This window comes from Armigeres subalbatus, chromosome 1 (genome assembly GCF_024139115.2).
Source record: "Armigeres subalbatus isolate Guangzhou_Male chromosome 1, GZ_Asu_2, whole genome shotgun sequence".
Classification (NCBI taxonomy): domain Eukaryota; kingdom Metazoa; phylum Arthropoda; class Insecta; order Diptera; family Culicidae; genus Armigeres; species Armigeres subalbatus.
Window position 1 is genome coordinate 72,950,784 of NC_085139.1, and position 24,932 is coordinate 72,975,715.

Consider the following 24,932-nt stretch of genomic DNA (forward strand, 5'->3'; position numbering starts at 1 on the left):
AAATCTTGCAATACGATGATAATGATAAATTTATAAAAAGTGTTTAGCTGTAGATTTTTTCTTTCATTTCTCCCGAATATCTTCTGAAGACTTTTGCGGCTTTTCAAAACGCGTGTTTTGCTATGAATATCGTCTGTATCTTCTTCCGTTGTCGAATTATATTAATTTATTTGAAAAACATGATTTTAGTATAATTGATAAAACTTGAGATAAAAGAATAACTTATATCCCTAATTTTTGACATAATAAAGAATAATAATTTCTCTTTCAGATGCCGTGTGAATATATTTTTTGGTGTGCCTAACCGGAGATATCAACTCATGAGAAAAATGTTATTTTGTCAGAAAAACGATTATAACTTTTGATCGGAAGAAGATATTGAGCATATTCACCCATCAAAAGTTGCATTTTTGAGCTCTAAAAGTCACTTGAAGACGACTTTTTCGAAATGTAAAACAATAAAAGTAGATAAAAACTGTTTTTTGTGGTGTCATCCTAATCCAATTAGGTAAAATTCCAAATCAGCCAACTTAAGAGCTACTGAAAAAGTTTTTAACAAAATTGATTAATAAGCTACGCTACAACTTTAAAGAACATAACATGTCAATATTCGAGAAATAAAAAAATATTTTCTAATTTTTTATATGATGGACTACCTATTTTTTGGTAGAACCATAATAGGCCTTACTATTTCAACAATTTTGTAGAACAACGTTTTTCTAAAAATATGTTTGGCGTAAATGCATCTTTCCGCGTAAATCTGTATCCTGGACCATAGTGAATGTTAAACTTTGAACATTCGCCTAGCAAAGGATTTATCAAAAATGTCTAGTACTAGTACTATTAACCAATAACTCAACCTTATAGTTTTGTGAATGCTGGCAAAGTTTTTCAACTTCGTGATTTTTGTCTGATTCAACGGTAGTTCTGTTGTTACTACCAAGTCAGTGAATTCAAAATACACTTTAAGATAATGTATTTTGGCTTCCAAACAACTTTAGCGTACGATGGCTCGTCATATCTCTTAGATTTTGTTAAATCTGGCTTAAGGCAAGACTCCATCACAATGTTTGAAAATCAATGACTATCACTTGTTTGTAATAGTAATGCAATTGGTAGGAAGAGTAAGCAGCGATAAATAAAATGTTGTTTACAACTGGGGTGGAGTGGAAATGGGTGGTAAAATACTGACTGATGCATAATGTTGCCAAACTTGACAGTGTTTATTTTATATCATAGAGTAAAATTAGCAGTGATTCAATTGTTCGGCTATCAGTTTGAATATGAATCTGAACATTTTTTTTTCCCAGCAGCTGTTCTAGATTCATTTTATACCATCAATGTCAAAAAACTAAACTGGTATAACGCTCCGTTCATTTTCTGCAGATTTGAACCACGTGAATCACGAGATTAATATTTTTCAATTGTTTTGGTGTATGAACACGTCATTTTATCTACGGATCAATCCACTTTGCAATTACGGCGCCTTTCTGACAGCAACATAATGATTTCATTTAATGAATCGCCAGCTTTGAGCGTGCTGCAGCACACTAGAGTTAACTTTCTGAAATCAGTATGGCGAAAGGCATCTAGATCGATTTCTCAAATTAGCACTTTCATCAAAAAATATTTGGTAAGCATGGTAGCGGACACCTTCCTATAATCGGTACCAAATAGTTTTTCATGAAAAGTTTCTTATTTTGAGAAAACCGCGTTAGGTGACTATCGCCATACAAATTTCTGCGTTAACTCTTGCTGATTTTGCGCATATACTATAGCGCCTGGATGTGACAGCGGCGGGTGAAAATCAGCCACTGCCAATAATTCATTGAAAAAAAAACATGAATGGAACTGCTGGAGAAACCAACATGTTTGTTCTATTTTGCTCCAGATGCAAACTAGAATAGTGGTCGAAAATTTGAAAGAAAACTGAATCACTACTGATTTCACTCTATGTTCATGGTGTATCAAATATATAATATTTATCGGTTTAATTTTTTATACACCACTTGGAATGTAATAGAAAGCTTACATAACATGTTTAAATATTTATTTTGGTTTTATTGTTCAATCCGAAGATGATTTTTTTTTGTGTATGCACTCTTTGTTTGGTGTGTTGGCTGGCGTATACGTTGTATTGTTCGGATTGAATGAAGTTGCATCGCGTAGATTTTGTACTCACCATTTCATTTATTGCGCTAGTGAATTTGAGACTTCAATTTTGCATTCTGGTCACGTCAAATTTGTCTCTCATTTCGATTTTTGAAAGCAGTTTCAACAGGTATTTGGGCGTAACGCGAATTAATTGGTAGTCAAGGTTGACGAAAATGTAAAACCTCAGTTAGTGAATATGTTTTAGGAGTGATAAAATCAAAAAACAATGGAAAAGATCCAGTGAAAATCAAGTGAGTGTGTATGTGTTCGATCCGAACGTTCGAACGTTAGATGCGTTCGATGAACAAAGCGAATATCGACCTAGGAAAACGCAGTTTTCCGTTTTCCGCAATTCCTCAGTAATTGCTGGTTTGATAAGTGAAAAATTAATATGGAAATGCCATGAATATATTATAATGAGGTAAGTCCGTAAATACCAAAAAATATTGAATTTAGTTTAACTTATTTAGTATATGTGGGTTCGAATAAAATCATCGTCATTATCGGTTGATTCGGTTTATAGAGCCTAACTGGTGTTCATATCACTTAAGCCCAAAGATATACATTTTAAACTAAATTTATTTTAATCGAAATCAGTCTCCCAGACGCGCCAAATCACAATCATTTTCCAGCGGTCTTCCAGACGAGTTTGTGATTTTCCAAACCACAATCCATTTTCCAGCGGTATTCGAGACGCCTTGTGCTTTTCCATACAACATTCCATTTTCCAACTGCACACATCCAGTCTGGTAAGCTTCCCATGGAAGCTGTTCTCTCCATAATTTTCCATGCTCGCGGTCTATACTGTCCAGTTTTCGTAATAATTTATGGCACTAGTGACTGGCAACACAGTGGTAAAATGTAGAAAGATTTTTCTTCAATGCTTGAGTTTTAGATATGCGATTTCCTTATCCGATTTTTTTTTATAGAATCATGGTGTAGGGGGATTGTTTAATTTTTAATCCCACTGTGACAAATTAGTCTTACACCAAAAAAGAAAATAATTTCATCGCATCGATTTCGTCATTTCTAGCAAGCATGCGTGATCACTTGCAAAAGTAAAATAATTGAGGATCAAATAAAATTGTTTAATTCCTAGATCAAATATATAAGCTGCTAAAAGGAAAATTTGAATAATATATCTGTGCAATAGAACATGGGAAGCACCTGCCTAGCATACCTCACCGAAGGAAGTGGTTATTTCTAATGCAGTTTTCGAACTAATTCTTTCACATGCTGTGCATATGCACATCGTGGTTTAAAATATTGGACTGCAGAATGGTGGGTTGACATCAAGGAAGGAGCGTCCAATATAGCTCTGGTTCCACTTGTTTCTATCTAACGCTTCCACGGGTCGACGGACGACCACCAGCCAGCATAGGGTTGCGTATTGACGTAGGTAATGCGATCCCGCGTAGGACTATGTTTGAAACCTCGGTACCTGGAATGTCAGGACCCCAAATGAACCTGGACGAGTGAGCCTACCGGCTCTTGAGCTACAGAAGATTGTAGTGATCGTGGTTGCTATCCAAGATGTCCGGTGGCCTAGATCCGGAGAACTTTGATTGAGAGCCGTGGACCCCAACACTGCGTTCATATATAACATCTATTACAGCGGTGGCGAAAAAGCAGAGCATGGATAAATTCCTTGGTAAATTCCGGGAGTACAATTTGCAGATACATCATCTATTTATTGGTTTCAAAGCAACAAATGATTCAGTGAAATTAAATGCATTAAGTGAAACAGATATTACGACGGTGATTATAATGAATGATTTGATTATCGGCTTTATTGGTCAGTTCTACTCAAAGTATGAGGGAGTAGATAATTGAAAGATAATTGAAAATCAACAGATTGAAAGCCGTTCGCTAGGGCGCGAACAAGTATGAAACGATAGAGTGTGAAAGGGAGGAAGGAAGACCATCTATTGAACAGCACACAATCGAAGCGTGAATCTTCTTGCCTAACGTTCTGGTTGTGGACGGCTTGGTTAGTGGTATGGAAACCACCGTGCCAAGACAAGTTTGATTTTTTATTTTTGACTATCTCTTTTAGCGAAAATGGATAAATTTCGTTCACACCATTGGCATCGATTGACATGTTATATGCCACTCTTATTCTCATTGGATTTAGAACGCTTTCATGAACAGAAATATACAATGACTTATAAAAGCTTTCGAAAACGCCAAATGCAGCATTGCCTGTATCGAGCCAGCCTAAAGCAGTTGAGCACCCTGGATACCACATCCCGGACCCAGCTTACTTTACTGAAGGCTTCGATCAACACTACTTAAGCCCATTAACTTCATCCTGCAATGGAATGTAAATGGGTACCTTGCAAGACTCAGCGATCTCGAGCTCCTAGTTAATAGCATCCGTCCCTGGATTCTGACCCTACAAGAGACATACAAGATTGATGATAAAGTAGTCAATCGTACATTAAAAGGGCAGTATTATTCGATCCTCAACCGAAAAAAAAGTTCTGATACTCCACCGATCCATAAAACTTGTCTAGGGATTCTAAATGGCATACCTTATGAAGAAATTATTAACACAAACCTCCCCATCATCGCCATTCGTTTACTCGGACCAATTCGTGCATCAGTCTTCTCTGCATATTTGCCCTGTGGCCCTAATGTCTGGCTCGTCGCTCAAATCCTTGAACAACTACCATAACCACGATTTTTTTCTCGGGGACCTGAACAGCCATCACTCTGCCTGCGGTCGTAGTCGAACGGACACAAGAGGCTCTATCTTAGCTAATATTTTTGAAAATTATGATATGAAGTAGGTCGTCTACCTACATCAACGGACGTTTCTCTAGAGCTATTGACGTTACCACTGTCAGTCGAGGTTTCTCTTCTCCGCTCTTATGAGAGGTCCCAGAGGTACCCAGCCAACCACACATCGCATAAGAATGCACGAATAAAATCGTTTACCGATCCAAATTTCATCAAAATCGCATTGTGGTGCGAAGCTCATCAGTTTATTTATGAATTTTCCCGCACAGTAGGCTATTTTACGAGTTTATTCAAGCTTAATTTGTTGACATCGCATATTCCTGCAAACAAACTCAAATGAAATCGGATTATATGTCAAACAGAGTTTGTTATCACAAATGACATCGCAATGTATGACGAACAAACTCGCATAAAATTCGTGCACATCGCATACACTACCGTGCAACGTCGGATAAGAAGTATGCATATATCGCCTCCACGTTTGTACGTTAAAAGCGTTTTCGCGACTGGTATGCGATGATAATTGTGCGCATAGGCATTGCATAACAGAAAAATGATTCTTTTATTCATGCATTCTGTTTGTCTGGGTAGTGACCCCTACGGGATCGACCACTACCCGATCCAAATAACCGGTCTTCCGGGTACATATTTCCTTAACTGAAAGCACGCGATGCTCGAGATAGATCTTCTCAAAAGCGGAGTGGATCACGAACCAATGCGATACCGGTATAGATTTAAAAATAAACCCACCCAACGACATTTCGAAACTAACAAAACATCGCCTTTAGACCGCAAAGAAATGCATTCCCCACTCTAGCAGTACACCCGGACACAAGGCACTCCGTTGGTGGTCGAGCGAAACAAAAGCGGCAGTAAAAACTCGTCTATCGAGAAAAACACCTAAGAAAAAAGCCAGTTGGGAAAATGATTCTAGACCCATCAATTGGATACAAACTCTGGAAAAGGAACAATTCTCTCAATGGAACAAGGAAATACACTCCCATCACACTTTCAATACATGTTTCCCAGACCAATGACCTAGTAGTCGTAGCCGACAAACTTGGAGAATAGTTCAAAATTGCTGCCATATCAGATTATGAGGACGAGTTCATCAGGCAAACATTTCCCTCGGATAACTTGTTTTTGCCAGAAGAACGGAGAACCTTTCTCACACCGGAAACATCGCTTTTCTAGAGTTCTACAATAAAATCTGGGTGGATTGTAGTTTCCCGAAAGAATAGACGGAAAGTTTTAGCGTCCTCATCCCCGAATCAAACGTACTAACGCAAGACCCGTCAAAGTTGCGTCCCATTTTCCTCATAAGCTGCTGGTACCTGCAAAGTATTCGAAAGAATGGCAAACAGATGGGTCAAACAATTCCTTGAGTCCAATAAACCGATCGACGCATGCATTCGGCCACGGGCATTGTACTTCGACGTACTTCACGGCTTTCAATAAAGCCCTCGCGAAAGTGAAAGAAAAAGGCCTTCATATCTAGCTTATATCGCTCGACATTTCAAATGCTATCAATCGGACTTGAACCTCCTTTATGCTGGAACAACTAGCAGACTGGGGAGTTGGATACCGCACTCTTTCAGAGTAGCAATCGGCAACAATCGTTCAAAAGCCTTCTCTACCGCCCCAACCAGAAGCTGGCAAAACTGGAATGGGGATCCCTCTCGATGTGCTCGGATTTTCTGACTCTGCTGTTACACCAAGATAAAATTCGTAATCTGACAAGAACAATTAGGATTCGGACTGCAAACAAGGACATACTACTCCACAAACTTCAAAAACCTGAATTTGGAACAAGAAGCCTGAAAAAGCTTCTTAAAACTAATGTCTAATAGTTTGTCCGGCATTTTTTCCTGCCGTCTCTTCCTACCATACCTGCTCATCGTGAAAGACTGTTCCTGAACTATCACCTCTCTTTACATGCAAGACTTCAGTTTCCTAAAAGAAATACAGGAAGATAAATTAATCAGAAAACCATTACCTGTGGTTCTGTTGCGACTGCCGACGCACAATGCCCTTACTGGGAAACCAGTGGAGTCCCCCCTCGGGAGGTCGGCGCGGCAATACCCGCAGGAACCACCGGGATTTTGCATCATTGGATACCGCGCCGTCGAGAGGAGCTTGAACATCGTCGACACCGTCCCAACAAGGGAAAATAGGGCCAGTAGTGCGGGGGTGGGCTCACCCGAACCAATAAAACCAAAACCCCTTTCGCCAGTCCGTATCCCCCGGTCGGCAATTAAGCAATATCTCAGGGGGGGACTATCGAGAAGGCTCACGACGTTATTACACATCACCACCCGTTGATCGCAAGCTATGATAGTAACCTATTGGTCTGTATCATAAACTCGCGTAGGAGACGAGCACACTGACAGCAAACACCGCGCGGTAACAGCAATGACCTCTATATCTACATACGGAGGTCACCGCAGCCCACCCGCAACGTTTTTGTTGTTGTGGTGTTCACTGCATCACAGTAGGTTGTCATGGGTTGTATCCATGCCGCTGACAAGCAGCACTCCGCAAAAACTGCGAACCCAAACCTATGCAGGAACTTTTTAAAGCAGCCATGTTCAGACAAGACCTGTGATATGTGGAAGATGACCCGACCATGCTTCCTACTAATCCAATTCGATACCTCCGGAATCAGTCTGTGGGTCCAACGACCTTTGACTGCAGTGTCCCATGCTCTTTGCCATTTGAGCAACGAAGCTGCTCTCTTGACACGTCGCACTTGCACCGAGTCCCTGTCGTTGAAGCACTCCACATCTTCCTCCAGAAGTATGTCTATCGGCATCATCCCAGCAATGACGCACACCGCCTCATAAGATATGGTGCGGTATGCGCTTGCAACCCGCAGACACTTGGAACAGGCCTGAATTGGTTGCCTTCTACGAGCACACCGACCAGCCCACTTTCAGTTTTGCCTTATCCAGCACCTTCTTGGCCTCAGCCACAATTACTTGGAATGAGGCAACCTGCATTTCCGCATAGCTTTTGCGTAACCGAAACGAGGATACCTGGATCTCGACATTGCACTGATCTCTCAGTTCTTCTACCATGCCTCCGGCCTCGTTTATTCTCATCCAAGCCTTCCCTGCTCCAGAAGTGGGAGCTCTCCTACAAATTAATCACATATTTCTGCATAACTCGCAAAGTTATCAAGCAAAGGAAACTAAACTTGGCTTGTGGAGGTTTTTGAAGACAAGAAATGTTTCTATGCTAGTTCTAACCCACACCCTGCTCAAGAAGGGGGAGGGGGGCTCCCATACAATTAAAACTCTAATTTTTGCATAACTCGAAAAATAATCAAGCAAATGGAACCCAATTTGTAATGTGGCAAAAAGGAAGTTTTGAAGTTTACTCTGCCAAACGAAATCGAATCGCAGAGCAAACATTTAAACCTCAATTGTAATCTTCTTCTTTTCTTCATAAAAATGAAATTCTGTCTGTCTGAACCTTATAGATTCGGAAACTACTGAACCGATCAGCGTGAAAATTTGTATGTAAAGGTGTTTGGGACCGGAAAAGGTTCTTAAGATGGTTCGAGACCCCTCCCCTCCTTTGGAAAGGGAGGCTCCCATACAAATGAAACACCAATTTCTGAAACACCAAAGTGGTTACCTCCAATACATTTTTCGAATCAATGTTTTCCACAAAATGTACAGATTCACATATGAGTTTTCACAACATTGCAAATTAATGTCCAAGTCGGGTGGTTTAATCCCCGGAATATAGGCAATTGACTTTGATTGAACCAATTTCTTTATGAATCGAGAATTAATCAAGCAAATGAATCCTCATCTGGTATGTGGAGGTTTTCGGAGGGAAGACATGTTTTTGTGGAAAGCGGGGCTTTCATACAAATGAAACAGAAATGTCTGCATACTCGAGAACTAATCAGATAATAAATTAGTTTTAGGCGAGACGAACCTCGACGGGTAAGCTAGTTAAGAATAAAGAAGCTTCCTCTGAAAACGGGAACATTTCAAATGTTGACACACCTACCAGCAATATAAGTCAGTATGAAATTAATTTGACATTGGTGGCTTGTTTTGTTTTTCATGTAAGGGTGTGTCAGAAAACTTGCCCATGTTTCCCTTTTATTAGGAAAGGAATTCGTAATCTCTCATGTTCTATGAATATTGGTTTTTGAAATCATGTTTTGGGCTCCCTCAAATCTGCTCATACATGCATATATAACGGAGCCTTCTTGATGTACGGAATAAACGTAGTGCCGATATCGCGTCTGATCATCACCTCCTCATCGGCGAAATACGCCTGCGCATTGCGCGGATTCGTCGGCAGGAGGAAAGAGTTGGACGACGATTCAACACACGCCGACTGGAAGATGCCACGGTGAAACGGTCCTTCGTTGAAGAACTGGAGACGCGTGCTGCAGATATTCCGGAAGGTGGCAGCGTGGAAGACCAATGGACCGCCATCAAGAATGCCTTCATCGCCACCAGCGAGAACAATCTGGGTGAACTACGCACCCAGAGAAAACAATGGATCACCGATGAGACCTGGAGGAAGATAGAGGAGCGAAGAGAAGCCAAAGCCGCGATGAGCGATCGAAAACCAGAGGAGCCAAAGTCTTAGCCCGTCAACGATACACGGCTCTTGAGAAGGAAGTAAAACGCTCATGTCGACGGGACAAGCGAGCGTGGGCAGACTCTCTGGCCGACGAAGGAGAGAGAGCCGCCGCAGACATTCGCCTCTTCTATGATATCTCACGACGATTAAGCGGGGCGAAGATGAATGCAACGATGCCTGTGAAAGACGCGAATGATCAGTTATTGACCGACCCAACTGACCAGCTGGTTCGAGCACTTCGAACAACTTTTTCAAGTGCCAACCAGGCCATCACCACCTCGGCATGATCTGCCTAGGATCCGACGTATAACACGTGTCAATACCGAAGCTCCATCACTGCTAGAGATTCAAACAGCCATCCAAAGCATGAAATCGAATAAAGCCCCAGGGGTCGACCGCATATCAGCCGAGATGCTCAAAGCTGACCCCATGACATCCGCTCAACTACTGCATCGTTTATTTCGTAATATCTGGGACACCGCAACTTTCCCGGTCGACTGGATGCAAGGTATCTTAGTGAAGGTGCCCGAAAAGGGTGACCTGACTGTATGCGATAACTGGCGAGGCATTATGTTGCTGTGTACCATTCTCAAAGTTCTGTGCAAAATTATCCTAGCCCGGATTCAGGAGAAGATCGATGCGACTCTCCGGCGGCAGCAGGCCGGATTCCGTGCCGGAAGATTCTGTGTGAACCATATTGTCAAGCTCTGCATTATTTTGGAGCAGGTCAACGAATTCCAAGAGTCCCTTTACTAGGTATTCATTGACTACGAAAAAGCTTTCGACCGTCTCAATCACGAGAATATGTGGGGCGCCCTGAGACGCAAGGGGGTTCCTGAGAAAATCATCGGCCTCATCGAAGCACAGTACGAGGCCTTTTCGTGTAGAGTGCTGCACAATGGGGTCCTGTCCGACCCTATCCGGGTCGTAGCTGGTGTGAGGCAAGGATGTATTCTATCACCGTTACTGTTCCTCATCGTAATCGATGAGATTCTGGTAGATGCGATTGACCGTGAACCAAACCGCGGGCTGTTATGGCAGCCTATAACCATGGAGCACCTAAACGACTTCGAATTGGCGGATGACGTTGCACTACTCGCGCAACGGCGCTCTGATATGCAGAGTAAGCTCAACGACCTTGCCGATCGCTCCTCCTCAGCAGGTTTAGTCATCAACGTCAACAAAACCAAATCGTTGGATGTAAACACGGTGACTCTTTCCAGTTTCACAGTAGCCGGGCAACCAGTAGACATAGGCGCACGGATCAAGAAAGCAAGGGCTGCCTTTGCGAGTTTAAGAAATATCTGGAAAAACAGGCAGATAAGTGAACGCACCAAAATACGAATTTTCAACTCTAACGTGAAATCTGTGCTGTTATACGCTAGCGAAACATGGTGTGTATCAGTGGAGAACACTCAACGGCTGCAGGTGTTCATTAACAGATGCCTGCGGTATATAATTCGGGCCTGGTGGCCTCACAACTGGATCTCAAACAACGAGCTCCATCGTCGTTGTCACCAGAGACCAGAGGAGATAGCAACAGAAATTCGGGATCGGAAGTGGGGCTGGGTCGGCCACACTCTACGTAGGGGCGGAAACGAAATCTGTAAGCAAGCATTAGACTGGAACCCAGCGGGACATCGCAGCAGAGGCAGACCCAGAGGCTCATGGCGGCGAAGCCTCAATAAAGAAATAAAAGAAGTCGACCGAAATCTAACCTGGCAACAGGTTAAAGCGATAGCCGGGCATCGCTCAGGATGGAGATCTTTCAAGTCGGCCCTTTGCACCACCGGAGGTGTACAGGATCCATAAGTTAAGTTAAATGCATATATAAATTCTATTTGTCAAGCTTAGTCTTTTGGTATATTATAACCTTATGGAACTCCTGGCCTTATATTAGAATTAGGCCATATGTTCTCTTCCTAGAACGGACTGATGCATGCTTAAAAATGAAGAATCAAAAAGAGGAAAAGAAGGGATCATATCTCCCCTTGCATTGAACCAAGTAAATGCTTGAATTAAATGAAGGAGTCATAGCCAAGTATGTTATGCATTTGGAATGCATTAGCTAATCAATATTGAATGTTTAATCTTTATGCGATGTGCAGCTCAATGTGTTTTGTTACTCGATAAAAATACAGACTAAATACTTTGATCGGTTCCGTGCCCAAAGACATGAATCCACCGAACTGCCCTGAATGACGAAGCGGGAACTCAGGAAAACCAATAAGATAGTCAAGGATGCCAAAAACATGCGGAGAGAGTGGTTGAAAAATGAGTAAAAATTATCAGATGAGACTGTACAAGCTCTTTTGGAAGATGTTTTGCTCCTGCTCTGTTTCTCCCGGAGGTTCAATTCAGTCTTCGCGGTCATATAGTCATCAAAGTAATTTTTAGAAAGCTTTTTCTACAAGAGTTTTGTTTTACTTTTCTATAAGACGTATTAGTACCATTCAATTCAATAACACTCAATATTAAGTCCGTTTTTAATGGGTCCGGGTCATCTGATATAACGGACATTTGGCATAATTTGGAACTGTTAAAGGGAAAGGGTTATTTGATATCTTTTTTCTCATAGCTAGAGTAGATCGAGGATGTGTTCTGATAGATTTAGACTGCTGATAGACATTTTTCGGAAGGACGGACAAACGAAGTGGCAGAACTACTTCCGAGCAAGGGAGGAAAACGCCAAATCCAAATAAAGAATCTCGATTCCCCTTTTTGATTCCGGACAAACACCTACTTTTGAAGAATGGTTTAAATCCCAAATTGTCTCATTTCGGGCAAACACTTACTTTCAAAGAATGAATCACATCTACCATTGCCTTATCCTGGACCAACGCCCGGGATTAAATTCACTACCTTATTCCAGAAAATCGCCTAAGACATCGACAAGGATGCCGTCTTCTGCACAAACTTCTATTTCCATAAAAAAATCACTTTTACTTTTGAAAAAGGGATCAAATCCACCAATGCCTTATTGTGGACAAACGTCTACTTTTAAAGAATGTATCACATCCACCATTGCCTTAAATCGGACAAATGCCTACTTTCAAAGAAGTAACCACATCCAATCTTCCATTGCCCTAATCCGGACAAGCGCCTATTTTAAAAAAGTGATCGCATCTGCCTTTGCCTTAATTCGAGTAAACGCCTAGTTTTAATGAAGGGATCACATCCCCATTGCCTTAATCCAGGCAAGCGTCTACTATTAAAGAAGGGATCACATTCTCCATTGCTTTAATCTGGACAAGTACCCAATTCTATATAAGTTATCACATCAATCATTACCTTATTCAGGGTGAGCGCCTACTTTGGAAGCAGGGGCCATATTCTTATACCTTAATCCGAGCAAGCGCCTACTAAAAAAAAGGATTGCATGATTGCATCCACCACTTCCGCAATCCCGACAAGCGTTTATTTTTGAAAAAGGGAACACATCCACAATTTCCTTAATCCAAGCATGCGTCTACTATTAAGAAAATTATCACATCCACCATTGCCTTGATTCGGGCATGCGCCTACTTTCAAATGATGGATCACACTCACCATTGCCTTAATCCGGGCAAGTGCCTAATTTTACGAAAATGATCACATCCACCATTGACTTGATTTGGTCATGGGCATTTGGCCTGCTTATAAAGAAAGGGTCATATCCGCCATCACCGTAAGCCGGGTAAACGCTTGTTTTCAAAGAAAAGATCACATCCACAATTGCCTATATCCGAGAAAGCGCTTACTTTTTCAAAAGAGATTGCATCCACCATTTCCTGTTTAGCGTCCCACCTAACACCAGGACTTGGGCTTGTGCGCTTTAAGCGGCACACGGTCGCTTTGGCAGAGCCTACTTGCGGATTCATGTAGCTTTTTATAGAAGTTTAACAGGGCCCACTGTCAAACCTCGCCACATCCTAGGCAGGCGCCACAACTCGCAGATGGCATGGGGAGGGATCGTCAAGCCCATTTACATAGTCCCTGCTGCCCCCTTCATTAATCCGGGCAAGCGTTTGTTTTTTAAAGAAGGGATTACATACACCTTTGGGGCCCTCCCGTGCGGTAAGACGCGCGGCTACAAAGCAAGACCATGCTGAGGGTGGCTGGGTTCGATTCCCGGTTCCGATCTAGGCAATTTTCGGATTGGAAACTGTTTCGACTTCTCTGGGCATAAAAGTATCATCGTGTTAGCCTCATGATATACAAATGCAAAAATGGTAACTTGGTTTAGAAACCTCGCAGTTAACAACTGTGGAAATGCTTAATGAACGCTAAGCTGCGAGGCGGCTCTGTCCCAGTATGGGGATGTAATGCCAATAAGAAGAAGAAGAAGAAGACATACACCTTTGCCTTAACCCGAGCAAGCTATTAAAGTACGGATCACATCCACCATTATTGCCTTAATCTGGGTAAACGCCTACTTTTAAAGAAGGGATCACATTAACCATTGCATTAATCCGGGTAAGCGCTTACTTTTAAAAAGGGATCACATCCACCATTGCCTTAACCCGGGCAAACGCATCCCGATGGATGCTTTATTTCCAATGGAGATATAACATTTATCATTGCTTCTTCTCGGCTAATGCATACTTTCTTCGAAAGAATTATGTTTTTTTTTAATATTATTATCGAGCTGTTTTCATTCACCATTTCGGGTTTCTTTCAGCATCTCTTAGTCTAGTAACTAATTTTATAAACACAAAAAAAAATTATGCCATATGTCCGTTATGCCAAATGACCCTCACTTTTGTCGCTATTCTCAATTATGCCAAATGTCCGTTATGCCAAATGACCGTTATGCCAAATGACTTTATGCCAAATGACCCGCTCCCGTTTTTAATGTGTGTAAAATCAATTATTGTAGCTGAACTTTTTTCAAGGACAACCTCAGTCTTCAAATTAATCTCTTTTTAAAGATTCTTAAAAAAATATTTAAAAAAAATTGTTGGTTTTTGTAATTTAATTTTTGACAGTTGGCTCATAGTGAGTTGCGAGTGCTCAATAAGTAAAATTTATTTAAAAAAAAAACAAACTATGACTAATTATAATCTTAAATTCAGAGTGGATCTCATTTCAGTATAACAACCTCCTTGACAATATAATCGAACTTCCAATTTTTGTCCACATGAATGCACACAGTGCAAAGTGATTATGCTCAACCTCATCGGTTTCCCCACTAGTCGGGAATTCAAACAATCTTGTTTTTGCAATGTGCTATCAGTTACGATTATTCCATCATCGCAGTAAGAGTACTCTATTCTCGATGCAGCATAGTTAGAGCGCACTTTTAGATGATTTCAACCATCCATTTCATTCTTTTCGGGACCCTCCTTACCCTGCAGTGTGACCTGCTCACCGCATCCTACCATTGCGGCATCCGGAAGCACGACTTCGTCCAGCTGGTGCACCGTGGCTGGAAGGTTGAAGAAGGTCAATGGCCCTGGCACGTGGCCATTTTCCACCGACATCCGAACGAAACCCTCCAGTACGTTTGCGGGGGTAGTCTACTGAACGAGAAACACCTCCTGACGGCAGCACACTGCGTCACAAACCGAAAAACCAAGCGTCCGTTAACGACGACGTTGTTTGAGTTGCATTTTGGACAACAGAACTTGTCCACGGTAAGCGACAGCGTTCAAATTCGGGATGTCGGCGAGGTGCTCGTCCATCCGGAGTATTCAACCCATAGGAACGATATAGCAGTTCTGGTGATGCGACTTGCCGTTGTTTATACGGACCTTGTGATTCCCATATGTATCGATCAAAAAGTGGATCGGGATCTGGTGGAACTCGAAGGGCACCGTGGCTGGGTGACCGGATGGGGAACTACGGAGATGGGGCACGTTTCGGATGTTCTGTCGATGGCGTCCCTACCGGTTGTGAGCTACTTAAGCTGTACCAAAAACGATCCGGCGCTGTTCGGCAATCTGGTCAACGAAAATGTGTTCTGTGCTGGAGATCTAAACGGTGACACCATATTAGTTGCAGTGGCTCTTAAGATCCTAATTGTTTTTGGAATTATTTATAGGAACAAGTCCTGGCACGGGTGATAGTGGTGGCGGGATGTATTTCAGTGACGGCGACCGTTGGGTACTCAGAGGCGTTGTCTCTTTTGCGAAAGTGGACGAGCAGAGGCAGCAAGTTGACACCTCCAGGTATGCGGTATTTGTCAACGTGCAGCGTTATTTGAGTTGGATCGATGAAGTATTGGCACAAAATGCACCAGAATCAGCACAGAGATCGAAGCGTATCAGTGACAGGGGTAATAACTCAATGAGATGGAAGAAATAGTGTAACATGGTTTGTCGTTTTAACTTTCAGAGTGCGACAGATACAAAGAGCTTGTGGTGAAACGAAAAAATGGGATTTGCGAAAACTCCAGACACCCTCATGTGGTTAGTTGCGATTCATTAATTATAGCTCAGAAAGCTATATAAACAATTTGTTTCGTTTAGGTAGTTGTGACGTATGCTGCCAATGTGACAGGATTCTGTACTGGAGTTCTAGTGCATGAGAGCTACGTTCTGTCAACTTGCCTTTGCACACGGTGATTTGTAAATCGGCCAGAACCTAACACAATCCGATCTAACTTCCCTTATCAGTTACAGCAAACCTGAGCGAGTGCAGATTGATGCATACGGAGACGTGGCTATTGAAACCATAACTTGCCATCCACAGTACGACCAGAGTCTCAGAGTTAACGATGTGGCGGTCTTCCAATTGGCTTCACCCGTAACGCTTTCCAACAATATTTTGCCAGCCTGTTTGGCAAGCAATTGGACGGAAAACCTCTACGACACACTTGTCCAAGCTGGGTACGGCTTCAGCAGAACAACTGGTAACCAAACTGAACCATGAAATGCATCGATCAATACTAAGCACAAAGCTCCCATTTCAGGTGCAATGCAATTTTTCGAATCGGACGAAAACGAGGTTATTCGAGAACAGCGTTGCAAGCAAATTACGAATAAGTCCGATTCACTGTGCATAAATAATACCGATTTGCTTCGCAATGATATCTATCTACTGCCGGGGTTGCCCATCCAATCGATCAATCGGCGGTCCTGCATGTCCACCCTTGTCGGATTGATGAGCTACGCTGTAGTGGCCCCAAAGAAATCTAGAAACCTGCCGGTGATTGACAGTTACACGAGAATTGCTCGCTTCCTGGACTGGATCGAAAAGGTCATTTGGCAGGAAATCGAGGCTGATCCAACAACGGAGGAACCTAGCGGCAGGTTTGGCGCTACGGAGAATCATATCGCTTTTCCACAGAATATGGATTTTGTGTTCCCTGATCAGTATGAAGCAATAAAAAAGCCTTGAAAATTTTTATATGTAATCGAATTTCAATCTTAGATCTAGGACATAGAGAACTAAATTTTGTGATGCTCTGAATCCTTCTGATTGAGTCCCTTCATATAAGCTGGCATAGTTCTCTGACTTCTCCATAGACACTTTTTTACAGTTTTTTTTAATTTCTTCAGAAGAATGATAGGATTTTCTTTAGGAAAGAAACAAATTCATCGGTTCTAAGTATTCTCCCAATTCGTTTTACGAATACTGAAATTCCTTATGTACTTCCAGAATTTTGTTTCAAAATCCTGAGCAATCTACAATTTATCAAGTACTTTATTGATTTTGGAACTGTTGAAACTATTTTGGAAATTCCGGAAGGCAACTCACCCGAATTCCGAAAAGGAATTCTTCCGAATTCCGAAAGGGAATTTTCCAAAATTCCGAAAGGGAATTCTCCAGAATTCGAAAAGGGATTTCCCCCGAATTCCGGAAAGTAATTCTCCCTAATTCCGGAAGGGAATTCACTAGAATTCCGGAAGGGAGTTCTTCCGAATGCTGGAAGGGAATTCTACCGAATTTCGGATAGGTTTTCAACCAAATTCCAAATAATTTTCCCGAATTCCGGAAGAGAATTCTCCGAATTCCGGAAGGGAATTCTTCGAATTCCGGAAGGGAATTCCCCAAATTCCGGAAGGGAATTCTCCAAATTCCAGAAAGGAATTCTCTAAATTCCGGAAGGGAATTTTCCGAATTCCGGAAGGGAATTTTCCGAATTCCGGAAGGGAATTCTCTGAATTCCGGAAGGGAATTCTCTGAATTCCAGAAGGGAATTTTCCGAATTCCGGAAGGGAATTCTCCCGAATTCCGGAAGGGATATCTCCCGAATTCCGGAAGGGAATTCTCCGAATTCGGAAGGAATTCTCCCGAATTCGGAAGGAATTCTCCCGAATTCGGAAGGAATTCTCCCGAATTCCGGAAGGAATTCTCCCGAATTCGGAAGGAATTCTCCCGAATTCCGGAAGGAATTCTCCGAATTCGGAAGGAATTCTCCTGAATTCGGAAGGAATTCTCCTGAATTCGGAAGGAATTCTCCTGAATTCGGAAGGAATTCTCCCGAATTCGGAAGGAATTCTCCTGAATTCGGAAGGAATTCTCCCGAATTCTGGAAGGAATTCTCCTGATTCGGAAGGAATTCTCCTGAATTCGGAAGGAATTCTCCTGAATTCCGGAAGGAATTCTCCCGAATTCGGAAGGAATTCTCCTGAATTCGGAAGGAATTCTCCCGAATTCGGAAGGAATTCTCCTGAATTCGGAAGGAATTCTCCTGAATTCGAAGGAATTCTCCATTCGGAAGGAATTCTGAATTCGGAAGGAATTCTCCTGAATTCCGGAAGGAATTCTCCTGAATTCGGAAGGAATTCTCCGAATTCGGAAGGAATTCTCCCGAATTCGGAAGGAATTTTCCCGAATTACGGAAGGAATTCTCTCGAATTGCGGAAGGAATTCTCCTGAATTCCGGAAGGAATTCTCCTGAATTCCGGAAGGAATTCTCCTAAATTCCGGAAGGAATTCTCCTGAATTCGGAAGGAATTCTCCTGAATTCGGAAGGAATTCTCCTGAATTCGGAAGGAATTCTCCTGAATTCCGGAAGGAATTCTCCCGAATTCCGGAAGGAATTCTCCCGAATTCGGAAGGAATTCTCCGAATTCGGAAGGAATTCTCCTGAATTCGGAAGGAATTCTGAATTCCGGAAGGGAATTCTCCGAATTCCGGAAGGAATTCTCCGAATTCGGAAGGAATTCTCCGAATTCGGAAGGAATTCTCGAATTCCGGAAGGAATTCTCCGAATTCCGGAAGGAATTCTCGAATTCGGAAGGAATTCTCCGAATTCGGAAGGAATTCTCCGAATTCCGGAAGGAATTCTCCGAATTCCGGAAGGAATTCTCCGAATTCGGAAGGAATTCTCGAATTCGGAAGGAATTCTGAATTCCGGAAGGAATTCTCCGAATTCGGAAGGAATTCTCGAATTCGAAGGAATTCTCCGAATTCGGAAGGAATTCTCCGAATTCGGAAGGAATTCTCCGAATTCCGGAAGGAATTCTCCGAATTCCGGAAGGAATTCTCGAATTCCGGAAGGAATTCTCCGAATTTGAAGGAATTCTCCGAATTCCGGAAGGAATTCTCCGAATTCGGAAGGAATTCTCCCGAATTCCAGAAGGGAATTTTCCCGAATTCCGGAAGGGAATTCTCCCGAATTCCGGAGGGAATTCTCCCGAATTCCGGAGGGAATTCTCCCGAATTCCGGAGAGGAATTCTCCCGAATTGCGGAGGGAATTCTCCCGAATTCCGGAGGGAATTATCCCGAATTCCGAAGGGGATGACCCCGTATGCGGAGGAGAATCCTGACGAATTCCGAAGGGAATTCTCCCGAATTCCGAAGGGAATTCTCCCGAATTCCGAAGGGAATTCTCCCGTATTCCGAAGGGAATTCTCCCGAATTCCGAAGGGAATTCTCCCGAATTCGGAAGGAATCTCCTGATCCGAAGGAATTCTGAATTCGGAAGGGAATTCTCCTGAATTCGGAAGGAATTCTCCCGAATTCGGAAGGAATTCTCCTGAATTCGGAAGGAATTCTCCTGAATTCGGAAGGAATTCTCCTGAATTCGGAAGGGAATTCTCCCGAATTCGGAAGGAATTCTCCTGAATTCGGAAGGAATTCTCCTGAATTCCGGAAGGAATTCTCCCGAATTCGGAAGGAATTCTCCCGAATTCGGAAGGAATTCTCCTGAATTCGGAAGGAATTCTCCTGAATTCGGAAGGAATTCTCCTGAATTCGAAGGAATTCTCCTGAATTCCGGAAGGAATTCTCCGAATTCGGAAGGAATTCTCCTGAATTCGGAAGGAATTCTCCTGAATTCGGAAGGAATTCTCCTGAATTCGGAAGGAATTCTCCTGAATTCCGGAAGGAATTCTCCCGAATTCGGAAGGAATTCTCCTGAATTCCGGAAGGAATTCTCCCGAATTCGGAAGGAATTCTCCTGAATTCCGGAAGGGAATTCTCCTGATTCGGAAGGAATTCTCCCGAATTCGGAAGGAATTCTCCTGAATTCGGAAGGAATTCTCCTGAATTCCGGAAGGAATTCTCCCAATTCGGAAGGAATTCTCCCGAATTCCGGAAGGAATTCTCCTGAATTCCGGAAGGAATTCTCCCGAATTCGGAAGGGAATTCTCCTGAATTCGGAAGGAATTCTCCTGAATTCCGGAAGGAATTCTCCTGAATTCCGGAAGGAATTCTCCTGAATTCGGAAGGAATTCTCCCGACCTCGGAAGGAATTCTCCTGAATTCGGAAGGAATTCTCCGAATTCGGAAGGGAATTCTCCGAATTCGGAAGGAATTCTCCGAATTCCGGAAGGAATTCTCCGAATTCCGGAAGGAATTCTTCGAATTCCGGAAGAGAATTCTCCGAATTCCGGAAGGGAATTCTCCGAATTCCGGAAGGGAATTCTCCGAATTCCGGAAGGGAATTCTCCGAATTCCGGAAGGGAATTCTCCGAATTTCGGAAGGGAATTCTCCGAATTCCGGAAGGGAATTCTCCGAATTCCGGAAGGGAATTCTCCGAACTCCGGAAGGGAATTCTCCGAACTCCGCAAGGGAATTCTCCCGAATTCCGGAAGGGAATTCTCTCGAATTCCGGAAGGGAATTCTCCGAATTCCGGAAGGGAACTCTCCGAATTCCGGAAGTGAGTTCTTCGAATTCCGGAAGGGAACTCTCCGAATTCCGGAAGGGAATTCTCTGAATTCGGGAAGGGAATTCTCCGAATTCCGGAAAGGAATTCTCCGAATTCCGGAAGGGAATTCTCCGAATTCCGGAAGGGAATTCTCCGAATTCCGGAAGGGAATTCTCCGAATTCCGGAAGGGAATTCTCCGAATTCCGGAAGGGAATTCTCCGAATTCCGGAAGGGAATTCTCCGAATTCCGGAAGGGAATTCTCCGAATTCCGGAAGGGAATTCTCCGAATTCCGGAAGGGAATTCTCCGAAATCCGGAAGGGAATTCACCCGAATTCCGGAAGGGAATTCTCCGAATTCCGGAAGGGAATTCTCCGAATTCCGGAAGGGAATTCTCCGAATCTCACATGGCTCTACATCAGCTAAATAACTGGACTTAAATGTTCGGTCCTGCCCAATTTGATCTGCCCAATTTGAAAGGGAAGTCTCCCGAATTGCAAAAGGGTGCTCTCCCGAATTCCGGAAGGGAATATTCCCGAATTCCGGAAGGGAATATTCCCGAATTCCGGAAGAGAATCTTCCAGAATTCCGGAAGAGAATTCATCCGAATTCTGACAGGAAATTCTCCGAATTCCGAAAGGGAATTTTCCGAATTCCGACAGGGTATTTTCCGAATTTCGGAAGGGAATTCTCTGAATTCCGGAAGGGAATTCTCCGAATTCCGGAAGGGAATTCTCCGAAATCCGGAAGGGAATTCTCAGAAATCCGGAAGGGAATTCTCAGAATTTCGGAAGGGAATTTTCTTAATTCCGGGAGGGAATTCTCCGAATTCCGGAAGGGAATTCTCCGAATTCCGGAAGGGAATTTTTCGAATTCCGGAAGGGAACTCTCCGAATTCCGGAAGAGAATTCTCCGAATTCCGGAAGGGAATTCTCCGAATTCCGGAAGGGAATTCTCCGAATTCCGGAAGGGAATTCTCCCGAATTCCGGAAGGGAATTCTCCCGAATTCCGGAAGGGAATTCTCCCGAATTCCGGAAGGGAATTCTCCCGAATTCCGGAAGGGAATTCTCCGAATTCCGGAAAGGACTTCTCCCGAATTCCGGAAGGGAATTCTCCCGAATTCCGGAAGGGAATTCTCCCGAATTCCGGAAGGGAATTCTCCCGAATTCCGGAAGGGAATTCTCCCGAATTCCGGAAGGGAATTCTCCGAATTCCGGAAGGGAATTCTCCGAATTCCGGAAGGGAATTCTCCGGATTCCGGAAGGGAATTCTCCGAATTCCGGAAGGGAATTCTTCGAATTCCGGAAGGGAACTCTCCGAATTCCGGAAGAGAATTCTCCGAATTCCGGAAGGGAATTCTCCGAATTCCGGAAGGGAATTCTCCGAATTCCGGAAGGGAATTCTCCGAATTCCGGAAGGGAATTCTCCGAATTCCGGAAGGGAATTCTCCGAATTCCGGAGGGCGTCTCGCCGAATTCCGGAGGAGAATTCTCCGAATTCCGGAAGGGAATTCTCCGAATTCCGGAAGGGAATTCTCCGAATTCCGGAAGGGAATTCTCCGAATTCCGGAAGGGAATTCTCCGAATTCCGGAAGGGAATTCTCCGAATTTCGGAAGGGAATTCTCCGAATTCCGGAAGGGAATTCTCCGAATTCCGCAAGGGAATTCTCCCGAATTCCGCAAGGGAATTCTCCCGAATTCCGGAAGGGAATTCTCTCGAATTCCGGAAGGAAATTCTCCCGAATTCCGGAAGGGAATTCTCCCGAATTCCGGAAGGGAATTCTCCCGAATTCCGGTAGGGAATTCTGCCGAATTCCGGTAGGGAATTCTGCCGAATTCCGGAAGGGAATTCTCCCGAATTCCGGAAGGGAATTCTCCCGAATTCCGGAAGGGAATTCTCCCGAATTCCGGAAAGGAATTCTCCCGAATTCCGGAAGGGAATTCTCGAATTCGGAAGGAATTCTCCTGAATTCCGGAAGGAATTCTCCTGAATTCGGAAGGGAATTCTCCCGAATTCGGAAGGAATTCTCCCGAATTCGGAAGGAATTCTCCTGAATTCGGAAGGAATTCTCCCGAATTCGGAAGGAATTCTCCTGAATTCGGAAGGAATTTTCCCGAATTACGGAAGGAATTCTCCCGAATTGCGGAAGGAATTCTCCTGAATTCCGGAAGGAATTCTCCTAAATTCGGAAGGAATTCCTGAATTCCGGAAGGAATTCTCCTGAATTCGGAAGGAATTCTCCTGAATTCGGAAGGAATTCTCCTGAATTCGGAAGGAATTCTCCCGAATTCCGGAAGGAATTCTCCCGAATTCGGAAGGAATTCTGAATTCGGAAGGAATTCTCCGATTCGGAAGGAATTCTCCCGAATTCGGAAGGAATTCTCCCGAATTCCGGAAGGAATTCTGAATTCGGAAGGAATTCTCCTGAATTCGGAAGGAATTCTCCCGAATTCCGGAAGGAATTCTCCTGAATTCCGGAAGGAATTCTCCCGAATTCGGAAGGAATTCTCCGAATTCGGAAGGAATTCTCCCGAATTCGGAAGGAATTCTGATTCGGAAGGAATTCTCCCGAATTCGGAAGGAATTCTCCCGAATTCGGAAGGAATTCTCCTGAATTCGGAAGGAATTCTCCTGAATTCGGAAGGAATTCTCCTGAATTCGGAAGGAATTCTCCTGAATTCGGAAGGAATTCTCCCGAATTCGGAAGGAATTCTCCCGAATTCGGAAGGAATTCTCCCGAATTCGGAAGGAATTCTCCCGAATTCGGAAGGAATTCTCCCGAATTCGGAAGGAATTCTCCTGAATTCGGAAGGAATTCTCCCGAATTCCGGAAGGAATTCTCCTGAATTCGGAAGGAATTCTCGAATTCGGAAGGAATTCTCCTGAATTCGGAAGGAATTCTCCTGAATTCGGAAGGAATTCTCCGAATTCCGGAAGGAATTCTCCGAATCTGGAAGGAATTCTCCGATTCGGAAGGAATTCTCCGAATTCCGGAAGGAATTCTTCGAATTCGGAAGGAACTCTCCGAATTCCGGAAGAGAATTCTCCGAATTCGGAAGGAATTCGAATTCGGAAGGAATTCTCCGAATTCGGAAGGAATTCTCCGAATTTGAAGGAATTCTCCGAATTCCGGAAGGGAATTCTCCGAATTTCGGAAGGGAATTCTCCGAATTCCGGAAGGGAATTCTCCGAATTCCGGAAGGGAATTCTCCGAACTCCGCAAGGGAATTCTCCCGAATTCCGGAAGGGAATTCTCTCGAATTCCGGAAGGGAATTCTCCGAATTCCGGAAGGGAACTCTCCGAATTCCGGAAGTGAATTCTTCGAATTCCGGAAGGGAACTCTCCGAATTCCGGAAGGGAATTCTCTGAATTCCGGAAGGGAATTCTCCGAATTCCGGAAGGGAATTCTCCGAATTCCGGAAGGAAATTCTCCGAATTACGGAAGGAAATTCTCCGAATTACGGAAGGAAATTCTCCGAATTACGGAAGGAAATTCTCCGAATTACGGAAGGAAATTCTCCGAATTCCGGAAGGAATTCACCGAATTCCGGAAGGAATTCTCCAAATTCGGGAAGGAATTCTCTGAATTCCGGAAGGAAATTCTCCGAATTCCGGAGGAAGTTCTCCGAATTCCGAAAGGGAATTCTCCGAATTCCGGAAGGAATTCTCCGAAATCGGAAGGAATTCACCTGAATTCCGGAAGGAATTCTCCGAATTTGAAGGAATTCTCCGAATTCCGGAAGGAATTCTCCGAATCTCACATGGGTCTACACCAGCTAAATAACTGGACTGAAATTATCGGTCCTGCCCAATTTGATCTGCCCAATTTGGAAGGGAAGTCTCCCGAATTGCAAAAGGGAACTCTCCCGAATTCCGGAAGAGAATTCTTCCGAATTCCGGAAGGGAATTCTCCGAATTCCGGAAGGGAATTCTCCGAATTCCGACAGGGAATTCTCCGAATTCCGACAGGGAATTCTCCGAATTCCGACAGGGAATTATTCGAATTCCGGAAGGGAATTCTCCGAATTCCGGAAGGGAATTCTCCGAATTCCGGAAGGGAATTCTCCGAATTCCGGAAGGGAATTCTCCGAATTCCGGAAGGGAATTCTCCGAATTCCGGAAGGGAATTCTCCGAATTCCGGAAGGGAATTCTCCGAATTCCGGAAGGGAATTCTCCGAATTCCGGAAGGGAATTCTCCGAATTTCGGAAGGGAATTTTCTTAATTCCGGGAGGGAATTCTCCGAATTCCGGAAGGGAGTTTTCCGAATTCCGGAAAGGAATTCTCAGAATTCCGCAATGGAATTCTCTGAATTCCGCAAGGGAATTCTCTCGAATTCCGCAAGGGAATTCTCTGAATTCCGCAAGGAAATTCTCCAAATTCCGCCAGGGAATTCTCTGA

The 24,932-nt window shown here is 43.5% G+C and overlaps 2 protein-coding genes across 9 annotated transcripts in view; both read left to right on the top strand.

Annotated features, from left to right (window-relative positions):
* LOC134227108 (cadherin-87A) overlaps window positions 1-24,932 on the top strand; it is a 1,007,180-nt gene that overhangs the window by 388,307 nt on the left and 593,941 nt on the right. The gene's annotated exons all lie outside the window — the stretch shown is intronic.
* On the top strand, window positions 14,715-16,865 carry LOC134212361 (polyserase-2-like). The gene is made up of 6 exons (XM_062690176.1): window positions 14,715-15,468; window positions 15,530-15,763; window positions 15,823-15,896; window positions 15,957-16,048; window positions 16,104-16,339; window positions 16,400-16,865. Exons 1-6 carry the CDS (start codon window positions 14,793-14,795, stop codon window positions 16,825-16,827), a joined length of 1,740 nt encoding a protein of 579 aa, XP_062546160.1. The 5' UTR covers window positions 14,715-14,792; the 3' UTR covers window positions 16,828-16,865.